Source organism: Calonectris borealis, chromosome 3 (assembly GCF_964195595.1).
Source record: "Calonectris borealis chromosome 3, bCalBor7.hap1.2, whole genome shotgun sequence".
In the NCBI taxonomy this organism is placed as follows: domain Eukaryota; kingdom Metazoa; phylum Chordata; class Aves; order Procellariiformes; family Procellariidae; genus Calonectris; species Calonectris borealis.
The window spans coordinates 59124779-59148321 of record NC_134314.1 but is presented as its reverse complement, the minus strand read 5'-3'; the positions used below and the strand labels follow the sequence as shown (position 1 = coordinate 59148321).

General features: G+C 42.6%; 1 protein-coding gene across 1 annotated transcript in view; it reads right to left on the bottom strand.

Annotated features, from left to right (window-relative positions):
- Positions 1-19092, bottom strand: part of NKAIN2 (sodium/potassium transporting ATPase interacting 2) — a 562467-nt gene extending 543375 nt beyond the window's left edge. Inside the window, exon 1 of the mRNA XM_075145763.1 lies at positions 18962-19092. Within this exon, the coding sequence (XP_075001864.1) occupies positions 18962-19015 (54 nt within the window). The 5' untranslated portion in view covers positions 19016-19092. The remainder of the gene's footprint in view (positions 1-18961) is intronic.
- Positions 19093-23543: the final 4451 nt, after the last annotated feature.

Genomic DNA, 23543 nt, shown 5'->3' with positions numbered 1-23543 from the left:
AAAAAAATCATCTCAATTCAAACATCAAAGTATCTCCAGCTGTTCTGGAAATTGCTGTAAGGAGCTATTCAGAGAAATAAAAGAGCCACAGAGGGATACTCAAAGGCAAAAGACCACAATCCGGTGAAGAGTGCCAGCGCTCTGTGCTAGCCCTCGGCCCCTCCGCGTGGCATCCCGCGCCTGAAGGGGACTCTCAAACTCGGCTTGCGGCAGGCTACGCACCCACAGCGCTGCTCTGCGGGGAGGGCGCAGAGCGAAGAGAATGAACAGAAAAGAGCAATGTTAAGACAACTATCAGGCTGCCCAGATTTCGACTTACTCAGCATTTCTCCTAGGCACAGAGAACTCCAAGTACATTCATTTTTTGGTTTTCTTGAAACTGGCTTTAAAGTTTCACTGAATAAAATCAGACCATGACCAGCAACTTAGCAGAAGAAAGCAAGCTTAAGAAATTTCCCTTTGCAAGGCTTTTTTAGATAACTACTGATGATGATAGAAACAACCATATCTTAGAGTGCAAGAAAAAAAAAGGAATAAAAGTTATGTTTGATCCTTCTACCTTAATTCTGCTTTTCCTGACAAAGCAAATTGGTGTTTTAATAAAAGTAGTTTTTATAAGGAATATTCTCAGGAGTTTAGTTATTGTTTTTAATAAGACCTTTTGTTTCATAAAGAGGCATTTGTCCTGGGGCCTGAAGCTAGTTTTTTGGTAACAGCGATGATTAGCATAACTAATCTTTGAACCACGTTACTAAAGAAGAAATTAAATAAGATCACTCCTGAAAGCGAAAGCATCAAGGGTTAAGGATTCAGATCCAGTTCCCACTGATGGATGTCATGACTCTGGGCAAGTGACTGAGATTATTTCTACCTGACTCAATACCACACTAAACAAATTCCCAGTATAGATCCGCTCTTAATACTGTTTATGCATCTTATAACTCTATCACAGAAAATGAGTAGAGTGGTCCAAGGAGGTCCAGGCACCTTTCTTTAGGGAACTCTTCTATTTCACATATATGGAGGTCAGGTCTCTTTTTCCTTTCTCTGTCCTATTCTTGGCCAGGAATGAGAAAGAGATGGATAGATGTTCCCATTGCTCCTGGGCTGCTGGTGAGGGTACTCTCTCTCAAGATGGCTGAGAAATGAAGGCTTCAGCCCCAGTCTGCTCAAGAGGGCAACGAATGGATGCTTTTTTCTTGTGTGCGCAATCCTACAAGTCACTTACTCCATGAAAAACGGGGAGCACTACAGCTACCACCGCTCCTTCTCCAGACACATCGTGGCAGAAAGGACCGAGCCTCCCCTCAGTACCAAAAGAGCGATCTCAGTGTCTGACTCCAGCACAATTTGCAAGTGTAGATCCTAACCCCACACAGGCGTCTAATGTGGGCGGCGGGTGTACACCTAAACCCAGCCAGGAAGGGGGATGAGACACCTTCCCCACCCTCAGCATGACACCAGGAGTACTTCTGCCTGCCCTGCTCACCCTGTTCACTGCAGAGAAACCAAGCAACTAGCATATGTCAGGACCTAAGGCAAGTCCATGGAATTAATTTAAACAGCTTTCACTGTATTGACTATTTCTTAGCTTACCAAGTAGCTAAAGCAGCAAAAGTATGTAGTCTTCAGGCCTGACTAGAAGCTAAGGTAAGCTGGACCAGTAAGTACAGAAGAGCAAACTAAGGGAAAATTATTTAGCCTAGACATATCAATATCATACCAGTAATGCTTCAGGGGAATTTAGTAAATACTTAAATTTTGAACAGAATTTTTTTGTAGTGATTGATAAGATCCAGGAAACAAACACAGATATTTTTAACAGAGTACTAAAATCAAGTTAGGAAAAAGCGAAGTTAAAAGCTCACATCAGCAAGAATTAACCCCCCACAAAAATCAAAATAGCACAAATTTTCATACATTCAGCAACTACAAAGCATGTAATGCTTGACAAAAAATTAAAAGAAAAATGGAAAAGGAAACTGATTTTATGTTTTTGTAAGCCAAGTGAGTGAAAAAGCAAAAAAGAACCGGTTTCAAAAGTAGGAGAAACCTGCAAACTACCACCTTGTCCTAGCCAAAAGGTCTCTCACTGTGGGTAGTCTTAAAAATACAACGGTTGCCCAATTGTAATGCATTCTTTCCTTTATCGTGTATCTTGTTAGTGGGGGCTTATTTTTACTTTAAAAATCAACGTTTATAAAATTTCTGAATAAAAGCTTGTCTTACTGACATTACGCAGGGTCCTCAATTTATGTTGATTTCTTTATCGTAAAATCTGAGCTGAAGCTTGAATTTTAGTTGACTTTCTAAATATATTCATTCAATATAAACTACAGACTATGTTACAACTTTTATATTACTGGGCTAAGCATATTTTTAAGTGTTTTTACAAAACGAAGTTTAAGTGCGCGTGCCTGCTGCTAGAACACATAAGCTGTGGGGTTTTTTTCCACCCACACCACTCACACGGCTCAACTGATTTCTCTCTTAGGTAAGCAAGCCACGGGTGACTGGAATGAACAGCAATGCAGGGTATTTCTCCACCAAAGGGAATATCAGTTCTGATGGTCAGCAATACTGGTCACTGGCATAATAAAGACATCCCTGTGTGCGTGCGAAAGTTTGTCCATCCCTGTTGTCTCTTCAGACCTCTCTGTTCCCCGGGGCGATGTCCTAATACCTCTAAAGCATGGCCAGAGCCAACAAGATCCCAGTCAGTAAGATCCGGCAGTGGATGCTCTCTGTCTGTATTCGCTTCTGGAGTTTATAGCAGCTCTGAAGAGGAGTCCTGTATTTCTGTGTTCCCAGCGGGGTCCTGGGTCTTGCCACCTTCACTCATTACCCAGGTTACTTTTTCTTTTCTTCTGCTCTCCTTCCTTTTTCTCCCAAATTAGCAGTCTAGCGTTGATAATAATAGTAGGAAGTGGCAGAATGAATGACCTTTCCCATTTAATTCAATGACATAAATATGAAACATTTATCATTTACTCAGCTCGTAGGTCTGCTAAAGACGAATTCACCTGTGACACATGCATCAAGATAAATTCATATCTCTTTCTAATATACTTCCATTAGTATCAGATTTATCATCCATGCTCCTAAAGTCTTGAGTACCACCCATGCAGCGTAGGAGAAGATGACTCCATTCAGTTCAACAGGATTCTATTTTAAAAACTCACAGCACACACATCCAGAGCTATGACTTCATTCAGGCATATTTGCTTAAGCTTCCTTTGTTGCAACACTGAGCTGAAAATGGATATGTAATCCATTGCTTATATGCACCCTTTATTCAAGATATTGTTTAAGACTCTGCCTGTGTCTAAACTACATCTGCTAATCTTTCCCTCAAGAAGCCCAGTTTTCCAACTCAAGCTGTAGAGTATGCGAGTTTTTTCTTTGAAAGTCCCCAAGTCTTTGATATATTGAGTGTCATCATGTATGCACTGCAGTACACCTGCAGTACCACATCACTGCTTTAAATACAAATTTGATGTCAAATATGACATCTTTACACATCACTGAGACATACCCATTTTTTCCTGTTAGATAAACATTTTGATACGTATATCGAATAAATGTTTCAAACTAGCATGCTTCCTTCCAGACCTTTATCTCATCTGAACCATGAATCCCTGAAAAACTGTTATTCATTTTGACCTTTTGGATTTCAGAGCAGTATAAAAAGAGGTTGGTCTAGGGGAAAGACGTCCCTGTGAAACTAAATTCCAAAAATTCAAAATCAGTCCCATCTGTGATGTATTTTCTTTCCTGTCTCTTCCCTCCACCTCTTCTCCCCATTCCTTCATCCCCACATCTCATGGTGGTTCTGTTACTACATCAGAGACCAGTTCTTATTCTCCTAACTGCACTTCTTGAATTCAATAAGCCTTACTGTCGTTCCATTCACTTATTGTCAATGGATTTTCTTTCACTAAAGATGCATTTCCCCAAGATGCACAGTATTTTTGGGGAACGTCTCTGCCTCTTTTTCTCCTGTTTTGCTGCAACAGAACTGATATTCCCTCACATTTTTAACCACAGTTACCTATGGGAATAAAGATGATAGTCCAGTGAAATGTAGGTGGATTTGTTTGGCTAGACATTGCCTTGTCACCAAACAGATCACTGACTAACTGCAACCAAGAAGATTCATGAGGCCTCAATGACATGAAAGAACCAGAAAGGGTGATTCTGTCCAGAAATATTTCATGTTTATTAGTAGCTACTTAGTAGGCAATTCTTGCTGCTTACATAGCTTAGTTTATAGCTATATAAGCAATATTCCTCATAGCAGCAGCAGAAAGCAAGCTAATACAACAAATATCAACTAAGCGGTGGCTTTATCTACCTTTTGTTATTACCAAGACATTTCAAGGAAGTAACACAAGGACCTAAGAAGTGAAAAGATATGAACAGTGACAAAAAGAGGGCATGAAAGAAAACCACTCTCGCATACTCCATTAGTGCCTGTCAGCTCTTGAAAAGCAAAGACTCAGTCACCATTATGAGGGTAAATAGTCCTTATAAGGATGAATTTTATTAACTCTATTGCAGCTTTCCTGTTTACAATTATATCCATCTTATTACATAAGCAAGCCTGAAGAAATAGCCTCTTTTTTGTTTGTTTTTTTCTTGATGTATTGTGCAGATCCATAAGGAGATGCTATAATTTAACAAATCTGGTTATGGCAGAGTGTGTGCCTGTGCACGTGCACGTGTGTGTGGAGGGGGCAGGGGAGAACTGTGTGAGTACCTACCTTTCAACTCTACTTTGCTTTAGACCTGGCCTGCTTCAGAAGCAGCACACTCCATCATGCAGTGTATCTGCCAGGATAAGTGATAACAGCCTCGGCAAAGGAGTCTTTTATTCTCCAGATCCTCTGTCAGCATGCCACCAAAAGAGACTAGGGCCCTGCAGCTGGTCCAGGCAAATCATGGGCTGCCTAATGAGGACAGCTTGCCTGTGCTATTGCACAGCTGATTAAAAATATGAAGGCATTGAAAGCAAATATAGAGGAGGAAAAGAGAAAGAAAAAAACAAGAAAAAAGTAAAAAAAAAAGTTTTGTCCATATTTTAATGTACTCTACACTGAGCACAAAGAAGTATACACCAGATGTGCACGGAGGCAGAAAGAGCATAGGTATCCTGCGCACTCTTGGCACCTAATTTAGGACCCGATATTCTGGATCAAGTTGGTAGAGATACTGGTTCTTCCAGAGCATGATTTGGTGAAGTTTGCTAAATGCTGACAAAGAGCAGTGAATTCCCCCCCTAGAGGCACCTGCCTGCCTCCATCATCTTGATAGGCAGCCTAGGCGCTGAGGTACCTGGTGGGAATTCCTCTCAGGTGCTTGCATGGATGAGAAAGTATGGCAGCAAATAAAGAAAGAGGTACAGAAAATGACACAGATCTCCAATAACATGCACTAGAAATACCTACTTTAAGATTATGCTAGCTGGCTAGTGAAAGAGCTTGTATTACTTCTGCAATCATAGGGAGACTGTAAAGTAGACACAAGAAGAAAGGGGTTATTAAAAAAAAAAAAGTATGATATTTTGCAAATATGAGTAATCTTGTTAGAAGAACTTCATAGACACACGTCTCCCCTAAGTGATTATTAAATGCCTATGGAAAGTGCTTTCCCTTTCCAAGGCCAACTTCCTTATGGTAGCACTACTCACGGTGTGGGCTATCCAGTAAAACCACCACGGTGTAAAATATTCTTCTTCATGAAATTAGTAAGCTAATATATGTCCAAGCAAGTATTTATTTTCTTATACTGTAGGAACATTAACTGAAAGACAGAATTTTCTAACCTATTTTTAATCAAAAATGAGGATGGTCTAACATTCCTGAAACATTAATGTGGAGACAAAGCATGGAAAAAAATCTAGGCACAGCAATGTAACAAAAAGAATCAGAAATATTTATGTAAATTTGTAAAATTACTTTTCAGCTCACCATCAGCTCCTGCTCAGACAATTATCGATCAATATTCTGTCAAGTATAACATAATTCTAGAGATTTATTTTCTTTGTCCCTCACCTTAACCTAAGACCTGCTGAATTTCAATTGACGTAAATAAATAGTCTTTACTTTTTGACCTTTTAAAAAGTATTCACTAAGCACATTTTATCTCTATCAAATTTGATGTTCTAAAGGGATTCAGGTGGCTGTGTTAGCATCCTGACCTTACACAAGTTCTAGGATGGCTATGATGTAGAGCACGATACTTTTAGTAGAACTGCATAGTTACCCACCATCACACACTGATCATTTGGGTCTAGGTTGAACCTTACGTAAGAGGCAGCACAAACCCACACCGCTCTGGGAAAGATCTGCACAATTAGGAAGACAGAATTGGCAGGGACCACATCATTCATCAAGACAAGTTCCTCACAAACACGAGTTGATGTTTTACATGGAAATGCTCCTGGAAGATTACCCATCCCTTCCCTCAGCAAGCATGCCTCAGCACATCCTCTCAACAAATTTCACATCTTCAAAATAAACGGGATAAAAGCTCTAAGCTACAACGCTCCGCTAAAGACGACCAGAGACAACCCAGTGCCAGAGTCTCAGGTCTCTGCATGAGCACAAACCTTCTCCTCCACTTTCCTGCTGGATCATGTGGGTGAGAAATTGATGCAATTCACTGTGAAATCATTTAACACTGCAAGAATGTGACCAACTCGGCAGCCATCGCTGCTTGGGATAAGAGTGGTACCAGCATGGCTCAGCCCCCCGTATGCCACCATTCACACCCTACACAGAGGACACTGCGTATGCGCTCGTCAGTCTCCCCCACATCCCAGCCACAGCTGGGCACTACCAACAGGGAGACATCTATGAGAGCAGACAAAATCTTGTCCTAAATTGTGCAGGTGGGCCCGGGGTGCAGAGATTAGAATCAAGTTCTCCTGAAATCTGGAGAGGTTAAAATACAAGGCAGTTATGACAGACATACCTTCCAAACTGCTTCAGGGAGGGCTGTTCTAAAGTACTCTTTGTGGCACTTGTTGGTATCACTAGTTTTCACTTTTACAGAGATTTAAAATATCTCAGACAATTAAAAACTTTTTTTTTTAAATTTTTTTTAAAGTTTACCACTGACTGTGATGCTATTCCACATTTCTCTCTCAATCACCTGACCAGTCCAGCTGTGAGGGCAAATGAATGCCTCCACGGCCCCGAGCCATCTTTACTGAATGTGTCCATACTTGCACCGAACATCAGAGCAGCTAGGCTCTTCAGGACGGTCATTCTCCAGAGACCTCAAACTGAAAGGTAACAGGGAACTCGCTATAAATCTAGGTTTTCTAATTCATATAAAAACATACTAGCAGTGTGTCAAAAGCCAGCTATTTTTAAATGGTATAATCATAAAATGAAATGTCAAGTATTAACTGTTCAGTCCATTCACCACTGCAGCTTTGTATAACTGTCTTGTCTTAAATTAGTAAGGAAACTAATTTAAGTCTGGAATAGATGCTGCAGTATTAAGACTAATAGTTTTCACCTTCCAAAAACAGTCAGGGCTTATGCTCACCCAGAAATCCATTTAGTCGCCCCCAATTTAGCAGAACTTCTAATTTACTCAAATTTTGAAAAGCAAACAAAAAACAGCAGCAAAAAAGAAACCTACATGGACATAAAGGCATGGGTTTACATTCCCTAAACCAGTCTGAGCTGCCCACTATGCAGATTTGAGCTGAGAGAAGCCAGTGCTTAAGGATGTACACACGCAACTCATTACAATAGCTAAAATGCCAAGAGGTGGCATTGAGAATATGTTCTTGGGTCTGGCATGGCCAACAAACCTTGTTGTTCATTGCAAATGGTTTTCTCTCGCTGAGTTTACATTAGCACCTAACAGCATTATGATGGCACTGTGCCACTTCTATATTCTTCTTTGTTCCAAATCGGTCCAGTTCTCAGAGGAAGTGACAGCAGCCAAAGCACCATTACAGCATCTGGGGAGCTTTGGAGAAATCTGCCCGTCACCCCTTTTTTAATCCTGATGGTATTTGAGAGAGACTGAGTAGTTACCATAAAACGCTTACGACTTGGAAATATCCCCTGCACACCAATCTTCCCTTTGGCTGCTCCAGGCTGATGGGGACCTGAATATCTGGCCTTCTAGTGAAGGCACTCAGCATGATCTGAAAGACTCAGATGTTGTGCCTTTCTTACTCACCTGTTACAAGGGCCAAGTAATAATTGCAGAAAGTTCAAAGCCTCCTTACAGGAGGCACTCTGAATAAACATGTGAATAGTCCCGGGTCCATCACTGCTTCATTCCTGGTTTTACACCTGAGTTAATTAACTGAAACTATGAGAGCTCCAGCATCCCCCATCGGTGTAAGGCAGAGGAGGGTTACACTCATAACTTCTATTATCATCAGTGGTAGTTACGTATATGTGCTGGGCAGAGAGGAGCAGCTGTCCTCTAATAAGGCGCTAGTCATGACAAATATAACACTGACATGGGACCCACATAATTGTCTTTATAAGCACACTGCAAAGCAAGAATGATTGCAAATGCCAGGAACCAGAAAAAACCCACAACATTCTCCCCCCACTTTTTTTATTTCAATTCGCAAAGAACAGCACATTTCTGCAGCAAATAGAGCTTACTAAACGAGCTGCCTTTCGTTATTGTCCTTATGCCTATCTGTGATATTATACAACAGATACCACTTTATCGGTGTCCATAAATAACTTTTATTATGCATCTGAAAAAGCACAGTTTAGCACAACGCAGAACAGACACCATCTCTTCCAGCGGTTGAGGCCAACAACTTTCTTCTGTACCTGCCATTACAACCCTATCCCTGGGTGATGGTTTTCATTTAAAAAAAAAAAAAAAGGACAAAAAAATTGTACCAGACAGCAGCCCCTCTAAATATTCTGAGAGATTGCCAGGACCAGAAACAGGCATTACTATGTATATTGCTGAATACTGCATCGAGCTCCAGTTTGTTGTGGTTTTCCCTCTGCAAGTACAAAATTTACTGCCAGTTCCACGCTCAGGAAAGCCGGTCTGATAAAATCCAAGACAATGAACTCCGTTTTCAGGATACACTGAAGCCCATGTCTTATGTTAACGCTACCAGTGCCATCATCTGGCTTGTTACCACCTGCTGTCACTGCCTGTGACTGCTACTAGTGTCAAAGAAAATAAAAGGTAATGGGCCTCAAGGGCATGAGATGGGTGTGGCCAAGAACTTAAAAATAAATTAAAAGAAAGAAAGAGAAAAGGAAAAATCAACTTTATAGCTAATGGCAAAAATAACATCCATATTTTCCCTTGTTTTTTGTTTTTCAGAAAGCCTCTTATTCTTTTGCATTTCTTTAGCTGCTAATGCTTTCATTTGTTTTACTGTCATTTGCTCTGCCAGTTTGGACACTGATGTAATGACATATGACTGCCTGATATTCAGTCATACTCACAGCACCTTTGTCACTGGTGGCTCAAGTGCACAATGAACACTATCTTGAGTTTAATGTATTTGTGGCTTTGTGAAGGCAGCAATGACACACAACGGGCTTTTTTCTCCTTTTGTTTCTGTGCTCTGCAATAGAACAGCCTGCCACAGAGACTGTGACCAGAGAATAATGAAAAATGCTGGGCCATTGTTGGCCACGGTAAAAATTTGCAAACTTCACATTTTGTTTAATTATTGAAGAATGGCTTTTCAAAGATCCATGCATTGTTCTAAAGAGACATCGTAGCATCTATCTTCCTTTCCTCACAAAAGCTTTTTATCTTCAAACAAGAAGAATATACTTGTTGAGGGCCAATTAGTAGTCTGCGTATGAAGAAATTTAAAGGAATTTTTAATTAGTAAATTGACCCATGGTGTGAGTCACCTGGAAAGGAATTACATCATTTCCTAAGACAGTTAAGCTTTCTTAGACAAATATTAGTCAGTACCTTAGATTCAAGACCCTCTATCTCTTAATACTATCTTGTTCGTGTAGACCAAGTTCATTCACTGCTGTGGGATCACTCAGAGACAGTAAATGTTATTCAAGGTGAACAGGGGCAGCCCTCTGACCCTTGTTCTAGGCCTCTAGCATGACCTTCGTTCATCCAGAAGAAATGTTATACATCACCCATGTTTATTCTGCCTAAATTCTACAAAATAAGAGTTTCACAGTCTATCCTCTCTTCTTTACAGAGGATACAAAGATACCATCAAAGATGAGCAGGCTTAACTGTATAATAAGTAAATAAAGGTGAATGCAGAAGAGAGGCTGGAGTTTCATTCCCAACTGGGCAGCAACTCAAAGATCTTTATGTAGTCAATGGAAAGAGGTAGCAACCTTCAGAAGGTGGTTCACAGCCTGTTCATTACATGCTTAAATGAGATAGCATGAATCTCTCTCCCACGATCTACAAATGGTCCTGCAATTTTGCCTTCTGAACGGTGACGTGACATATAAACATGACAGGCATCATCATTTCAACATGCCTCTCAGAAATAATAGAACTAACCTCATATGTTGCCTTCTGCACTAAACTCTACTAATGAGAATTCCTTCATAAGAAAAGAAGGGTGAGGAAACCAGACTCAGTCTGTTACGGTATGAATATAGGATATGACAGACTTTTCCTATTCCCATTCATGTAACTGGTAACTTGCCAGTTACATGTAACTGGTGACTTGCCACTAGAGATGCAACCTAACATCCCAACTGAGAAAAAAATCAGAAAAAAAACCCCAAACCCCAATGTTAGAAACCTATTACTGCAAACAGTATAGGAAAATGAGATTCATTTATGTCATATAACTGGTACTTTTACAGATTTTAGCAATCAGTACAATAATCAGCATTTCTTATATATATTACACCATTACATAGGCAGCAGAGAAGAAGTTTGTGTATAAAAGGTAAATCTGAGCCCCAAATGAAAGACATTTTCAAGGTATCCAGATATATGTAAACATTTAAGAGGGAATCATCAAAGCCCTAAACTGATAAACATTTCTCATAAGTTATGTATGAATTAAAATCAAGTTTTTATTAAAAATGCATAAGTATGATCTGTGGTGAATAGAACTATTAGCTATGCATGTTTACTTTTTAGTGAACACAGAAATCGGTAATTTTTCTTCTAAATGTCATTTCTATCAGAGGGTTATAGAATGATAAAATGCTGAAACAATTCTCAGATGCCATCCAGCTGGTACATGTACATCTGGGGAGAGGGGATAAAATAACAAGCTGTGAAATGTTTATTTGCCACAGGGGCAAGAAAATGTCATTTCAACGATTGTGTCCATTCTACTTTACAAGTCAAGTAGCACTCAACAGCCCCTCTCTTTCACTCACCAAAAAAATAAATGAAGATTAATCTGGATGACAATAAACTATTTGATGCTTTAAAATTACTGTGTTTTCAGCATACTCTTTATGATCACACATTATGTACAGTGGTCCTGTTTTCCTCACTCCTGTTGGAAGCTACAGAAAATCACTCAAAAACCAAAGTGAGGACAAATTGGTTTTACCCATTTGATTTTAGAATTGGGTTTTTTTAGGGGATCTTAAGGGACGTATGCACAAAAGCTGACATTGCTCTGGTGAAACCAGGCTCCTTAGTTTCCTTCTGCAGTCAACGAAGAGACAAATACCTTTCCAAAACAGCATTTCTCAATCTCTAGATCACGGTCATCCTTAAAAATCAAAAAGTCCTCACTAAAATGGCTAGTGAAAATACAAGGGGGTAATAAGGTAACAAGGTAAATAATAAGTACTGTGGATGGCAAAAGAGCCAACACAATGGGTCTATGTTTTCTTCTCTCCCTGCCCCTCCCAAAAAGCCTACTACCAAGCTGAAGGACCGCTTTACTTAAGACACAACTCTAAAGGGCAGTTTAGGGCCAGAAACAACGTTAGGCACTCTGACCTGCCCCTTGAAGGAGTCCCTCTTCTGACTGCAAAGGAGCCTAGAGAGATTATCCTGATTTAGTCAGACTATCAGTACCCTTGCCCCCACCCAAATATGAAAATACTCACTATTATTCTCCACTAAATGTCACTTAAATTCAGAACCGTAAGTCAATCCTATAGAAATTCAAGATTTCTGACACACCTTTTCTTACAAAATGTCATTGGGCATAGCTGTCTTTTTCGGCATTGTACATCTGGGATAATCTCTTGAGCTCAGTGGAACCATGGGACCAAAAAGGCAGTTTGGAGTGTATGGGAATACCCAGGTAGTTCACTTGGGTACTGACATCAGTCTCCAGAGCAGACACTGGCTGAATCTCACCAGTCCCTAAGCCCAGGGAAGTTTCTCAAAACTTCATGCTAACTGAAACTAGAGGTTGAGACCCATGTCATCGGATGCACCAGGACTTTGAGAAGACCTCAAATGGATTTGGATTCTTTCCTGGAACAAGTCACCAAGGACTTGTTTGCAAACCTTATATGCTGCACTTGCATTGTATACATTCCCACAGCTCAGCCTGGGACAGTAAAGTCACTACCAACTGAAAACAAGTTTCTGCTTTGAACCAGTCTGCAATGGAGCCTGTTCCTTTCTGTTGACTACAGAATGAGAGATATCTCTCCACTGACTACAGAGACTTTTTAGTGTCTTTTAAAAATGCTTACTTAGTGCTTTTTGTAACGAAACAGAAAAAGAAAAAAAAAAAAAAAAACAAAACACACCTTGCTCATCATTCAAGGTGCTAGTTCAAATCTCTGTCAATATGAAATTAATTCCTACTGTCAAAGATTTGCCTCATGGCTATACAAGAAGAGTAACTGCTAGATATTCTAGGTCCCTATATTCAGGTAGTTTATTCAATTCCTCTGCTCTCAATCTTTTTAAACCTTTCCCTCCTACCCATCATCACAGTATCTGAATGTTGAGTCTGCTCACTGAACTCTAAAGGAGTTCAGCTTCAAAAAGCAGTGAATTAAACTTGCTAATCAGCCGGTCTGAAATCTTTTACCCCTGTAACTTAAAACAACATACTCTGCTTTTCTTGAAGTGCACGATTGGTTATTCACAATTATTATTCATTCACACTTCTATGAAAAATAGAACTGTACCATTCATAGTGAAAGTCAAGCCACTAAAATTAAATGACATAATGGACTGATACCTCTGACATCCATTTTTTGTATGCATCACTATTTTTGACCTCAAGTTATGAGAAAAAAAAACAGTTTGGTTATGAATCCTCGGTACTTTATCTCAAAAACAGAATAGAGAAAGAGTGTTTACTTTTCTAACAAAGTCTCACTTAAACCTAAAAAGGTTGCTACAAATTTCTTTCATAGCAACAAAAGATGTTAGCTCTCTGAATTAATGATCAAGTCCTTGTTTTATATATTCTCAGCAACACCTCAAAATCTACCCCTTAGTATTATACAATAACTTTCAACCAAACATCTGCTGAAAGTCTGCTATTCGTAAGACTGTTTCCTTTTCATTGCCAGTAGGATCACAATGTTTTTGGATACAAGACTTTCACCTTCTTTCCTATCAAAATTGAAAGAAAGCAAGAAGCAGAACTTTAAAGAAGGCACGGACACAAGTTGTTGACGTAGTCACAATTTCAAAGGCAGTACTTACATTTAAGTACTATCCGAAACACAGAAACCTATTCTTTCTACTTTCTTTCTAGATTGATAAACCTACAGATCCACAGGCTAACAGCAGTAACAACATCACTTTCCATTCCACATGGAAAGCCCACTTCTTTAATTCCCCTTTTGCTAGCAGCAAATGTAGGAACATGTACATGTCATCAGAATTTTCCATTGCAGACACTTCTCTCCTAAAGCTGCTATTGAAAACCATTGGCAACAGCAACAATGAAACACAATTAAAACACACATGCAAAAAGAAAAAACAACCCCGCCCCAAAACCCAGCAATTGAAAGCAAACACCAAAAATTTCACTACTGCTTCCCTATAGCAAAAATGAAAAAAATAAACGTGCTACACACACTAGTTGTGTGGTTTGGTGTGCTATTGGAAAGTACCCTGATGATATGTGGGATATAAGCGCCTATATTAAGAAAAAGATGTTCTTTGTTACATAAAACTGCAGAGTAGCTAATCCTAGGGAGTACCTAGTGTGAATTCCTTCACTTTGCTCTCAGAGGGACCTCAGCTCTAATCTGGCAAACCTCACTCCCTGAAGGTCCAGAGACAAGTCAATCTGTAAACTATTAAAACATGAGTTTTTCCGTGAGCAAGGATATTCATGGTATTAAACTGTGCTAAACCTTGTAGGTAGATTTGTGTTATAGACTAGAATTTGCCAAGATCACCATTCCTGAAGTGTTTGAATGAACATAAGAATATTTGCTGTTCATGTTTAAAAAAGGCAAAACAAAACTTTACAGGATTGATCACTAAGGCAGACTTTGCCTCTAAGAACCAAAGCTCTGTTCTCTGTAGTTACATGTATCATTGTTTTATTTTATAATGCATGTGAGAATTGGGAGAGAACAGGACACTTTTCAGTCTTGTATCGTGTGTGCAATACAGATTACGGGCCTCTCTCATGACATCAGAAGTCGTCACAGAAGATACATGGTAGATACTACTTCTCAGTTTGTGCATAATTAATTTCCTGAGTTTGAGTGGTTCCACCACTTTATCTGCCACAGATCAAACATGTACCTTCATGTGCAACAAGGTAACTAAATATGTGTTTATGGACATTGGTATCACCAATAGGTATAGAAATTATCTCAGCTGACACAGCTTTTGAAAGAAAGTATTTGAATTTTCTCTTAATTCAAATTATTCTTTTGTGGAAAAGCACGAAACAAGGACATTTCCATACAAGCTGTTAGTGTTTCGATCATTTTTTTCATTAGCTCAAAGCAAAGATAAAGATTGGGCCTATGTTAGCAAAAGCAATCAAATCGGGTGCCTTTGTTGTTCTGCTTGGCGACAACGACACGCCTCGGACAGCGGCTTCAGCCAGAATTGTAACTGGAAGAGGTGGCAGAGAGAGAGAGCCAGGTTGTGCGCCAGTGTGCTTATGCCCCAAACGGCGAGGTGTTAATGAGGAAAAGGAGAGACTGCAAGCGTCATACATTGATGCCTGTGAAAGACACCGATTTTCAAAAATTGGGGAGTTTTTACCCGTTATAATACATGCTTCTTTACAGCATCAGACTGAATACTCCAGAATCACTAGCTGAGCCTTAGTATATATGCAGCTTGTTTAGAAATTTTGCATAGTTTTTAATACTTAGCTGGAATATCTGAACTATATTACAATTTACTTTTAAAGAAAAAAAAAAGAGAACAGGCAAAATGTGCAAAAAGAATGATATAAATAAATTCAGTAAATTCAGATGGAAACTGAGAGAAGGCAGTGCAAAGGCTGAATTATCTGTCATCTAATTAGCCTTGGGAGTATGGTGATCTTCGCCTGATGGATAGAAACAATAAGGCAACGATTTCTGGAGACTTGAAGTTTATGAAATTGAAGTTTATGAACATTATGAAATGTTGTCTTTTCTCATCACTGCACTTGGGAAGAGAGCTTCTAAGTTGAAATCAAGCAGTACTTTTTACTGTCTTTCTCTGAGTTTTCCCAAGCAGCACTAGAGGACACGTAGAAAGTTTCAAACTGGTTTCCATGGGGCTCTTGAAGCCTTCCAGAAAGCACAACAATCTTCACAGTTTCACCTTTGCTGTTCTTGCTATTAAAAAGTCTAAGCAACAAGATATTAGTGTTACTGATGTAAGCTATTAATAGACAAGGACACACCCAAAAATAAAGAGGTTTAAAGGACAAAAAGCAACAGCAGAGAATTCTTTCAATGCAGCCAGGATGGTTGACATACAACAAAAAATGTCAGAGCCCCTACGTCTGGGGTTCTCTTCAGAAGGACAAAGGGCAAGAAAGATCAAAATTATTATCTTAAAAAGAAATGAAAAGATATTTTGAGACAATTAGCTTTGTATACAGAAGGTAATGCCTTGTTCCTAACATCAGCAAAATTAGCTCTTATTTGCTGTTAATCCTTCTCATTGGCTACAAATGCAGAGGAAAATGAGCTGTCAAAGGTTGTTTTCCATAGTACAAATGAGAGCACAAACAGGAAGGTATGTGTATGTTAATAAGCAGGGAGCAATGATCAGTATGCCCTTGAGAGCAGAAACATTCCTTGAGCTTTCTGATAATATGATGGTACAGTATGTTGCCTTAGCTATAAGCATTTAAAATGTATTTATGAAAATAATTCTGCTTGCGCAGCGTCTCTCAAGTTGATGTAGCTCTACTCCTACACCAGTATTTGAAACAACCACCTTTTTTTGCCCATTCGCAAACACCTACATCATCCATATATGTACAATATGCAACTTCTCTATTGAACTGCAGTATTTCTCAATATTATTTATTGTACAGTGCCTACAAAGACTAATTAGATCACCACACCCTAGCCCTGCAAAGATGGAAGAAAATATTTTAATTAAAAAAATGGAAGAAACCTTTCTTTTTACAAACTTTTTTCCTCAAACAAAAGTATACTTTCTACTTCAAACATGACTACTTTAAAAATGAAACCCAGGTATCAGTAATAAAAGATCTTCACGTTAAAAGTTTTATGCAATTTTTTTAAGTATGGTTAGCATTGCAGAAATGCTTCCCACGCCCCTCTCCTCAGGCCAGGTAACTTCTTCATCCTTTGTTTTTGATTTGCATCTGCATTAACGTGGCTGCTAATTCGAGGATGAATCTTGACAGCATTTGCTCCTTTAAATAGCCTTTACGTAAAAAGCAGCGACAACTGATCAATCACCCAATGGCCTGCTTAGGAGAGTTAAGTCTCCTTGACTTAAAACTCATGACCTGTTCCCATCTGATGGTATATGGCACATGAAGGAACATGACAAGCAATTTTAATAAAATGCATCATTTTTTCCATTCCCAACTACTTTTTCTCATGTAAATGATTATTCCTGCTTTGAGTCTATCTAAATGTCATCACATAGGCCAAATGTGATTCAGAGGTTTGTGTTGCTGCTAGCACGTCCTTTTCTTGCTCGGTAAAAATTTCCAACTTTGCTTTCAGTTTATGAAAATATGTTAAAAGTTGGCTTAAGCTACTCCAGAATACAATCTTTACTTTTTAAAATATATATATATATATTTGACCCTGTCATTTACAATAACTTTTAGAAAGCTTACAGTAATGTTACAATTCTATGTCAGCTTACCTGCTCATCCACCTGCTGATACATTCCTACGGGGCATTTCTGTTGATCTTTTTACTATGAGTTTTGCATGTATTTTTGTCACCATGAGTTTGCAAATACGTTTTCCTTCACAGACTTTCAAAACAATAATAATTTAACATCTTAGCACATTCCATAGTCATCATAACCTCCGTTTGTTGAATGCATTAAAGAAAAAAAAAAATCAACCTTTTATCCGTAAAGGTACAATTTAAACCATTTTTTGTTCCCTTTGCAGCAAAAAAAATGAAAAGTATGCCTCTGAAACTTAAATGGATCTGAAGAACTTCAGTGATTAATTTTATGTTTCCAAATTGCTGGAAAAGGTTACATTCCTACCATTCCATTCAAGATTCACTACTGCTATTCAAGATTCTTTTTTTAGACAGTGTGCATGAATAAATCACATCTGATAAGATATATCCAGCCACAAAGAATCAGATAACTTATGTGGAGAACAGCATATACAAATAAAATGTTTTCCAGAATACAAAAGGATTAAGGGTTTATTACAACCGATAGAAAGACCACAGGCATTTTGAATTTCTGAACTGCTAACATACCTTCCTTCTTCTATGTACTGATTTTGGTCCCTGAAATCTACTGGGATTTTTCTTCTGTAGTTCTCTTAGTACCTGTCTGCAGGAGAAGAATTGGCGACAGTGCTGGTTGCTATTGATACCGACTAACACTTTCTCAGCAAAACTATTCAGCAAGAGGTAGAGGGATGGAGTAACATGAATTATTTCCTTCCTGCTATAAGGTTAACTGCTTAACAAAGGTGCTTCCAGCACCTGTTCTGCTAGCACACGAACACTTGGTCTAATGAAGATAAGAAACGGAGCATATTCCACTGACAGGTCTTTAGCTGCGTGTCACTGCATCCAAATCCACAGGAATTCTATACATCATGTATCTGATTTGATAACAATAAAATAATCCATGTATATATCCTAGAAAGGGACATTGCTTTAGTTTCTTAACTTTAAATCCAGTCACTTTTAAGGTGCCACAATACAATTGCACAGTCTAACCGTCTTGCTAAGCAGACCTATTTTTAGGCAGTCTCTTTGTTATTGTATCTCAGTGCCTACTTTTTAAACTCAGTCTAGTTTGGCTGGTAGCTGAGCTTACAAGTGCTGCCACATGTCTCCTCTACAGGTAAGTATAAATACATAATTGTTTTAGTTCTGTAACAACATAATGATACAATGTTAACGCACACTGGCCAACAAGTCTAAAAGACAAAAAAAAAAAAAAAAAAAGATACACATCTGCAGAAAAGCTCAGGCATAACGACTTCACACACACACACACCTGTATGGCAAACTGTTTGCAAGCTATGCATCACCCCTGACACGGCCGCGTCCCTGCTTTACATAAGGCCAGTCAAACACCGGCCTGCCAGGGGAAACCAGGTACCAAGTTGAGCCAATGCTTGGGAAAACTGCCCGAGTTTATTAACTCCGCCGTGCGCCCACCGCAGCCTCCCTGGCAAAGCTTCCGCGAAACTACCTGTAACGCAGCCCGCATTTCCCACCCTGCTATCTCACGCGTTTCCCCATCCCGGCCCCCGCGCCCCCCTCCTCGCCCAAAGCGCGGGCGCTGCCCCCCCGCTCCCCGGGCTCCCCCTCCGGGCAGCTGGGGGAGCCGCCCCGCCGCCCCCCCCCCCCTCCCGCCTTCCCTCCCTCCTCCGCGGGCCGCCCCCGCCGCCACTCACCAGCTGCGCGCCGCACACCGCCACCAGCGTGCACCGGCCGCTGCAATAGCCCATGGCTCCCGGCACCCCGCGCCGCCGTCCCGCGCCGCGCCCACTCAGGCGGCGGGAGAGCACCGCCCGGCCGCCGCCCGGCTCCCGCCTGCCGCCGCCGGCGCGCCCCAGCCCGGGACCCGCATGGGGGCGCGCCCGTCGCCCGCCCGCCCGCCCGCCCTAGCCGCGGCCGCAGCGCCCGCCGCCTCGGCGGCCGCCGGCAGCGGGGCCGGCCGCCCCCGCGGAGGGCGGCAGCGCCGGGGGGAGGGCGGCGGCAGGTGCCTGCAGGAGCAGCCGCGCTCTGCCGCGCAGCCCCAGAGGCATCTGGGCTTCAAAGTTTGCCCCCTCAACTCCGCTCGCAAACCATCCGGGCTTGCAGCCGTCTGCGGCGGGGGGAGGCGGGGGGGGAGGAGGGGAGGGGGGAGGGACGGACGGACGGGGAGGCGAGGCGAGGCAGGCGGCGGTGCTGAGCTCAGTTCACGCTCGGAGAGCGGCTTCCCTCCAGCCACGGCACAGCCGCTCCCCCTCCGCCTCCTCCCGGTAGGGCCCAGGCAGCCTCGAGCAGTGGAAACCCCACGCCTGGGGGCTCCCCCGCGGGAGGGCGCGGAGGGGCGGCGCGGCGCGGCGGCGGGGACGCGCGGCTGCCGCTTTGTCTGCGAGGGCGCGGCGAGGGCGGCTTCACCCTCCCGGGCGCCTTTGTCTCGGCGGGACACCTCTCCGTGCCCAACCCCCCCGGGGCTCCCCCGCACCGCACCGCACCGCGCCACCGGCGCCGCGCCCAGCTGGCGCCCGCCGCAGCGCCGCTGCCGCCCGGGCACAGCCCCGCCGCCGGGGGGGGGCGGCGGGAGGGGCGCGGAGCACGGCACGGCCCGCAATCACCGCAGGGCAGCGGGGCAGAGTGCGGGCCCGGGCGCGGAGCGGAGCGGAGCCGGCGCGGCCGCAGCCCCGCGGCAGGGCGCGCTGCTGCCGCCTGCCGGGCCGCGGCCGGCGGTGCAGGGGGAAGCCGCCCGAGCCGGCTCTTCTTCCGCGGCTGCTGCAGCTCCGGCCGGCACCGGGGAGAGCTCCCCGAGACTTCCAGGGGCACGCCGGACCCCACCTGCCCTCCGTACTGGTGTCCCTCCCAGCCAAAGCAGAGGACAGAGGCGGAGGCAGATCAGAGGAGGCTGACTTGGAGGACTGGGAGGGATCCGGAGCAGATGCCGGGAGCTGCAGGGCAAGGGCAGGAAAAGAAGTACAAGACCATGCGAATTGAGAAAAAATATTAATTGGTTTCAGGGAACTGGTTCTACGCACCATCATGACAAGGAACATTTGCACTTAGTGGCATGGTCCAGCCTTTCTCTGCTATCAAAAGCATCCGGAATACATAAAGTTGGTGGGAAATGATACGTCAAGTTCGGGTGTGTCAATCAGCCTCCAAAGGCTTTTACTTGCTGTGTCATCAGTAGCAATCTTGACGTTGCATTTGGACCAGGTCACTTTTTTGCTGACCTGCCCATTAACAGAAGTAGTTTTAGCAGTGACGTCAACAATTATGAACTGGAGGAACATCACTAGGTTTCTCTGAGCTCATGTGGATGTTTGTTTACAGCACAAATATTCTGTGAAACTGGAAGCTCTCTGGAAGCTTAGAACCCCATGTAGTTTGTCTCTCAGTTTCCGAGCGGGTTTGTCAAAATAGTTGGCAGCCTGTCAAATGAACAGTTACGATTCCTAAAATGCCTTATAATGTAATGAGCACTCCACAGGGGAGCAAAACGCACACAAAGGTGACACTGGTTGTCCTCTACTCCATAAGGACATCCTTCTGATTGTCAACTTCTGTGTTATCCGAAACAGCATTGACCCATTGAATCACTGGTCATGCAGAGTACCAAACACAGCAAACACATTCGCTTTAGGACCTAAGGAGGCAATAGCTAGGGAAAGCTGTATCTGAGAACAAATAAAGCTGTGGAGCAGCTGAGGCTCAGAGAGCAGAGACGTCCAGCAAGTGGCAGGGAATAGCTCAGGTACCTCTGGACTCAAATAGTCTTTCTTGACTTCTTCAGCATGCCATTCACGCATTTTACAGAAGTGACATTGGTGTGCAGGTATTAGCTGGTTTTATGGTTGTTTGAACTTTAGATTTGAACTAGACAAGATATAGCAATAGATTCTGCAGTTGCTGTATAATTACTTCTGTCTCATCCCAGGCATGTTAGCCTTTGTGTACAGATCTCTTCTAGTATAGTGAATCCTGCCCGACTGAGGAGTCTGGGTGGTCAAAAACCAATGGAAAACGTTTTTTATTTACCCACAGTGATTGTCTCCTGGTAAAACTGGCAAAGTGGCAAGAACAGTGTATCTGATTATCTGAGACTGGGAGCTGGGAAGCTAATAGGCAACTTGTACTCATTTAGACTCTCAAGAGGAAGCTAACACTGGTGGTCTCTGTGTGTCCATAACTGATGTGGTTGTTTATTACAGTGGGAGGTTTCCTAAGGAAAACATGGGCAGTAGTGACAGAGTCCAAAAGCATGAGCTCCATGGACTCCTATAGCTTCCCAGAGCACCCTGATCCCTTTCTTTTCTCAGCACATTCTCCTATAGCTTTGCTTTTTAGTAAGAATCTCTTTGCCTTCTCCTGAGCTTCAAAGGAATTGTGACTCTTTCTGCCACTGTTCTCCAGTTCCCCCTGGTCTGTGGCTTATCTTTCCACACAAGCTGCCTTTCTCCATGTCACTCTTATCCGTTCAATGTCTCCTTCCTTTGGGCTTCTTTGGGTTGTCCATGTCCATGTCCATTTTTCAGCAGGAGTTGAGCAGCCTTTTTCGCTCTGTCCTACAATATCAGATGTATGGATATGGACTGCATTTTATCCTGTCTCTGCTTTTGACCAGAGCTGCTTGGTAAGGTCCCTCTTAGGAGCAGAATAAGGCCTCAGCAGAGGCAGATGAAGTCGAAGAAGTCAGTTGTGTGAAATGCTCGGTTCCCTGACCTTTGAGCTCTGGTGCTGGCTCTGTCGCTGTTTCCCTTGCCGCTGTTCCAGGCTTTCTACCTTTCCAAGCATGAATCCCAAAAGCTGAGATTTAAAGAGAAAGCTATTCTTCCACCTCTCTTAAGCTTGTTGACAATAGTGATGTTTAGGTTCTCTGTGAGAGTCTCCAGCCGTAACCCGCCGTGGAGGTGTCAGAGAGGATTCCTCCTCCCTCTAGCCAACAGACTCACCACAGTTAGGCTTGCTGTGGGCTTGCCTTTGCTTGCTCTGTGCAAGTAGAGAAGTTACAAATTATATATTGGGAGGGAAAAAAAATTATGGTATGACTATGTAGAGCAGGCAGGGAAGGATGAGTAAAGCACTACCCCTGAATCCTTATTAGGCTGCTCCCTGAGCACTCGAGGTGAGCCACAGGATGCAGCTCTCGTTAGGTCAAATGCTCAGGGCCTTTCCCAGGCCAGTCTAAGCCTGTTCTTGGGGCCCCACAGCTTCAGCGTGCGGCGAGATCAGCTGTGTACATACAGTGATATTGTTTTGTAGGTTCCCAGTTAGACTTAACAAAAGGCCTGTTGTGTGTGCTCAGTGAGTAATTTCCAAACGTTCATAACTTTGTCAAAACAAAACCAATTTTCTGCGAAGCCAGGCTGTGCTGTGCTCTTCACTGAAGGTTATTCCATGCAAAATATTAACTTGCAGATTTTAGTGGTTTCACCAGTTGGTTTGTAACTGTAAAGAGGCCACCAGGAAAAAAAAAGAGATAAAAATAGGTTTCTCTGTTTCCCTTCACTCTTCTCATAATCAAGTGTAATTTTATTCTTATTTCTATAACTCACCTCTGGGAAGACATCCGTTCCAAAATTTGTGACCGTCACTAATGACTGGAAACAGGAGACTACAGATTCCTTTTACAGCCCCAGTTATAAGAGCTCATTGCTAGTGCCTGTATACCCATGGTGTCTGCTCTTTTGGGGGGAGTGGGGAACACACCTTTCAATGGCATAATGGCAGAAAGCCTGCATCCCTCACAGTGCCTTCCCTGTGATTTGACAGTACTTACTGATCGGTTGTAAGCCTGTCCCTAGCCTGTTCCTTCCCTGAGCCTGGGGGAGCGCCTGGGGGAGAGGGGAGCCCAGGGAGGGCTGCAGCTGTCAACCCACTGCATCAAACTTGCAGCCACAGGGGAGAACAAGGACTTTGGAGAACAAGCCGCAGGCCGAACGAACCAGCACGAAGGGCCACAAGTGGCTTATGAACCATAGCTTGTATATCCCTTTCCTTTAATAAAACTTTTATGTGAACTCCGTTAAAGCCAGCACAGCGCGGGTTCAGCGGCGCTTCATCCCAAGCATTCCAGCCATGTATGAGCTTGCCCTTCCCCACCGCCAGCACCCTGTCTGCCCAGGCTGTCGCAGGCACTGGTAAATCAGCGTGGGCTCCTGCCTACTGTATTCGTTCTCATATCAAACCAGTCTGAGAGTGCTTGGTAATTGATGATGTTGTCATCAATGGTAAAGGGAAAATATTGTTTCAATTTAACCAACACCTTGTTAACAGAGCAGACCTTGCTGTGTG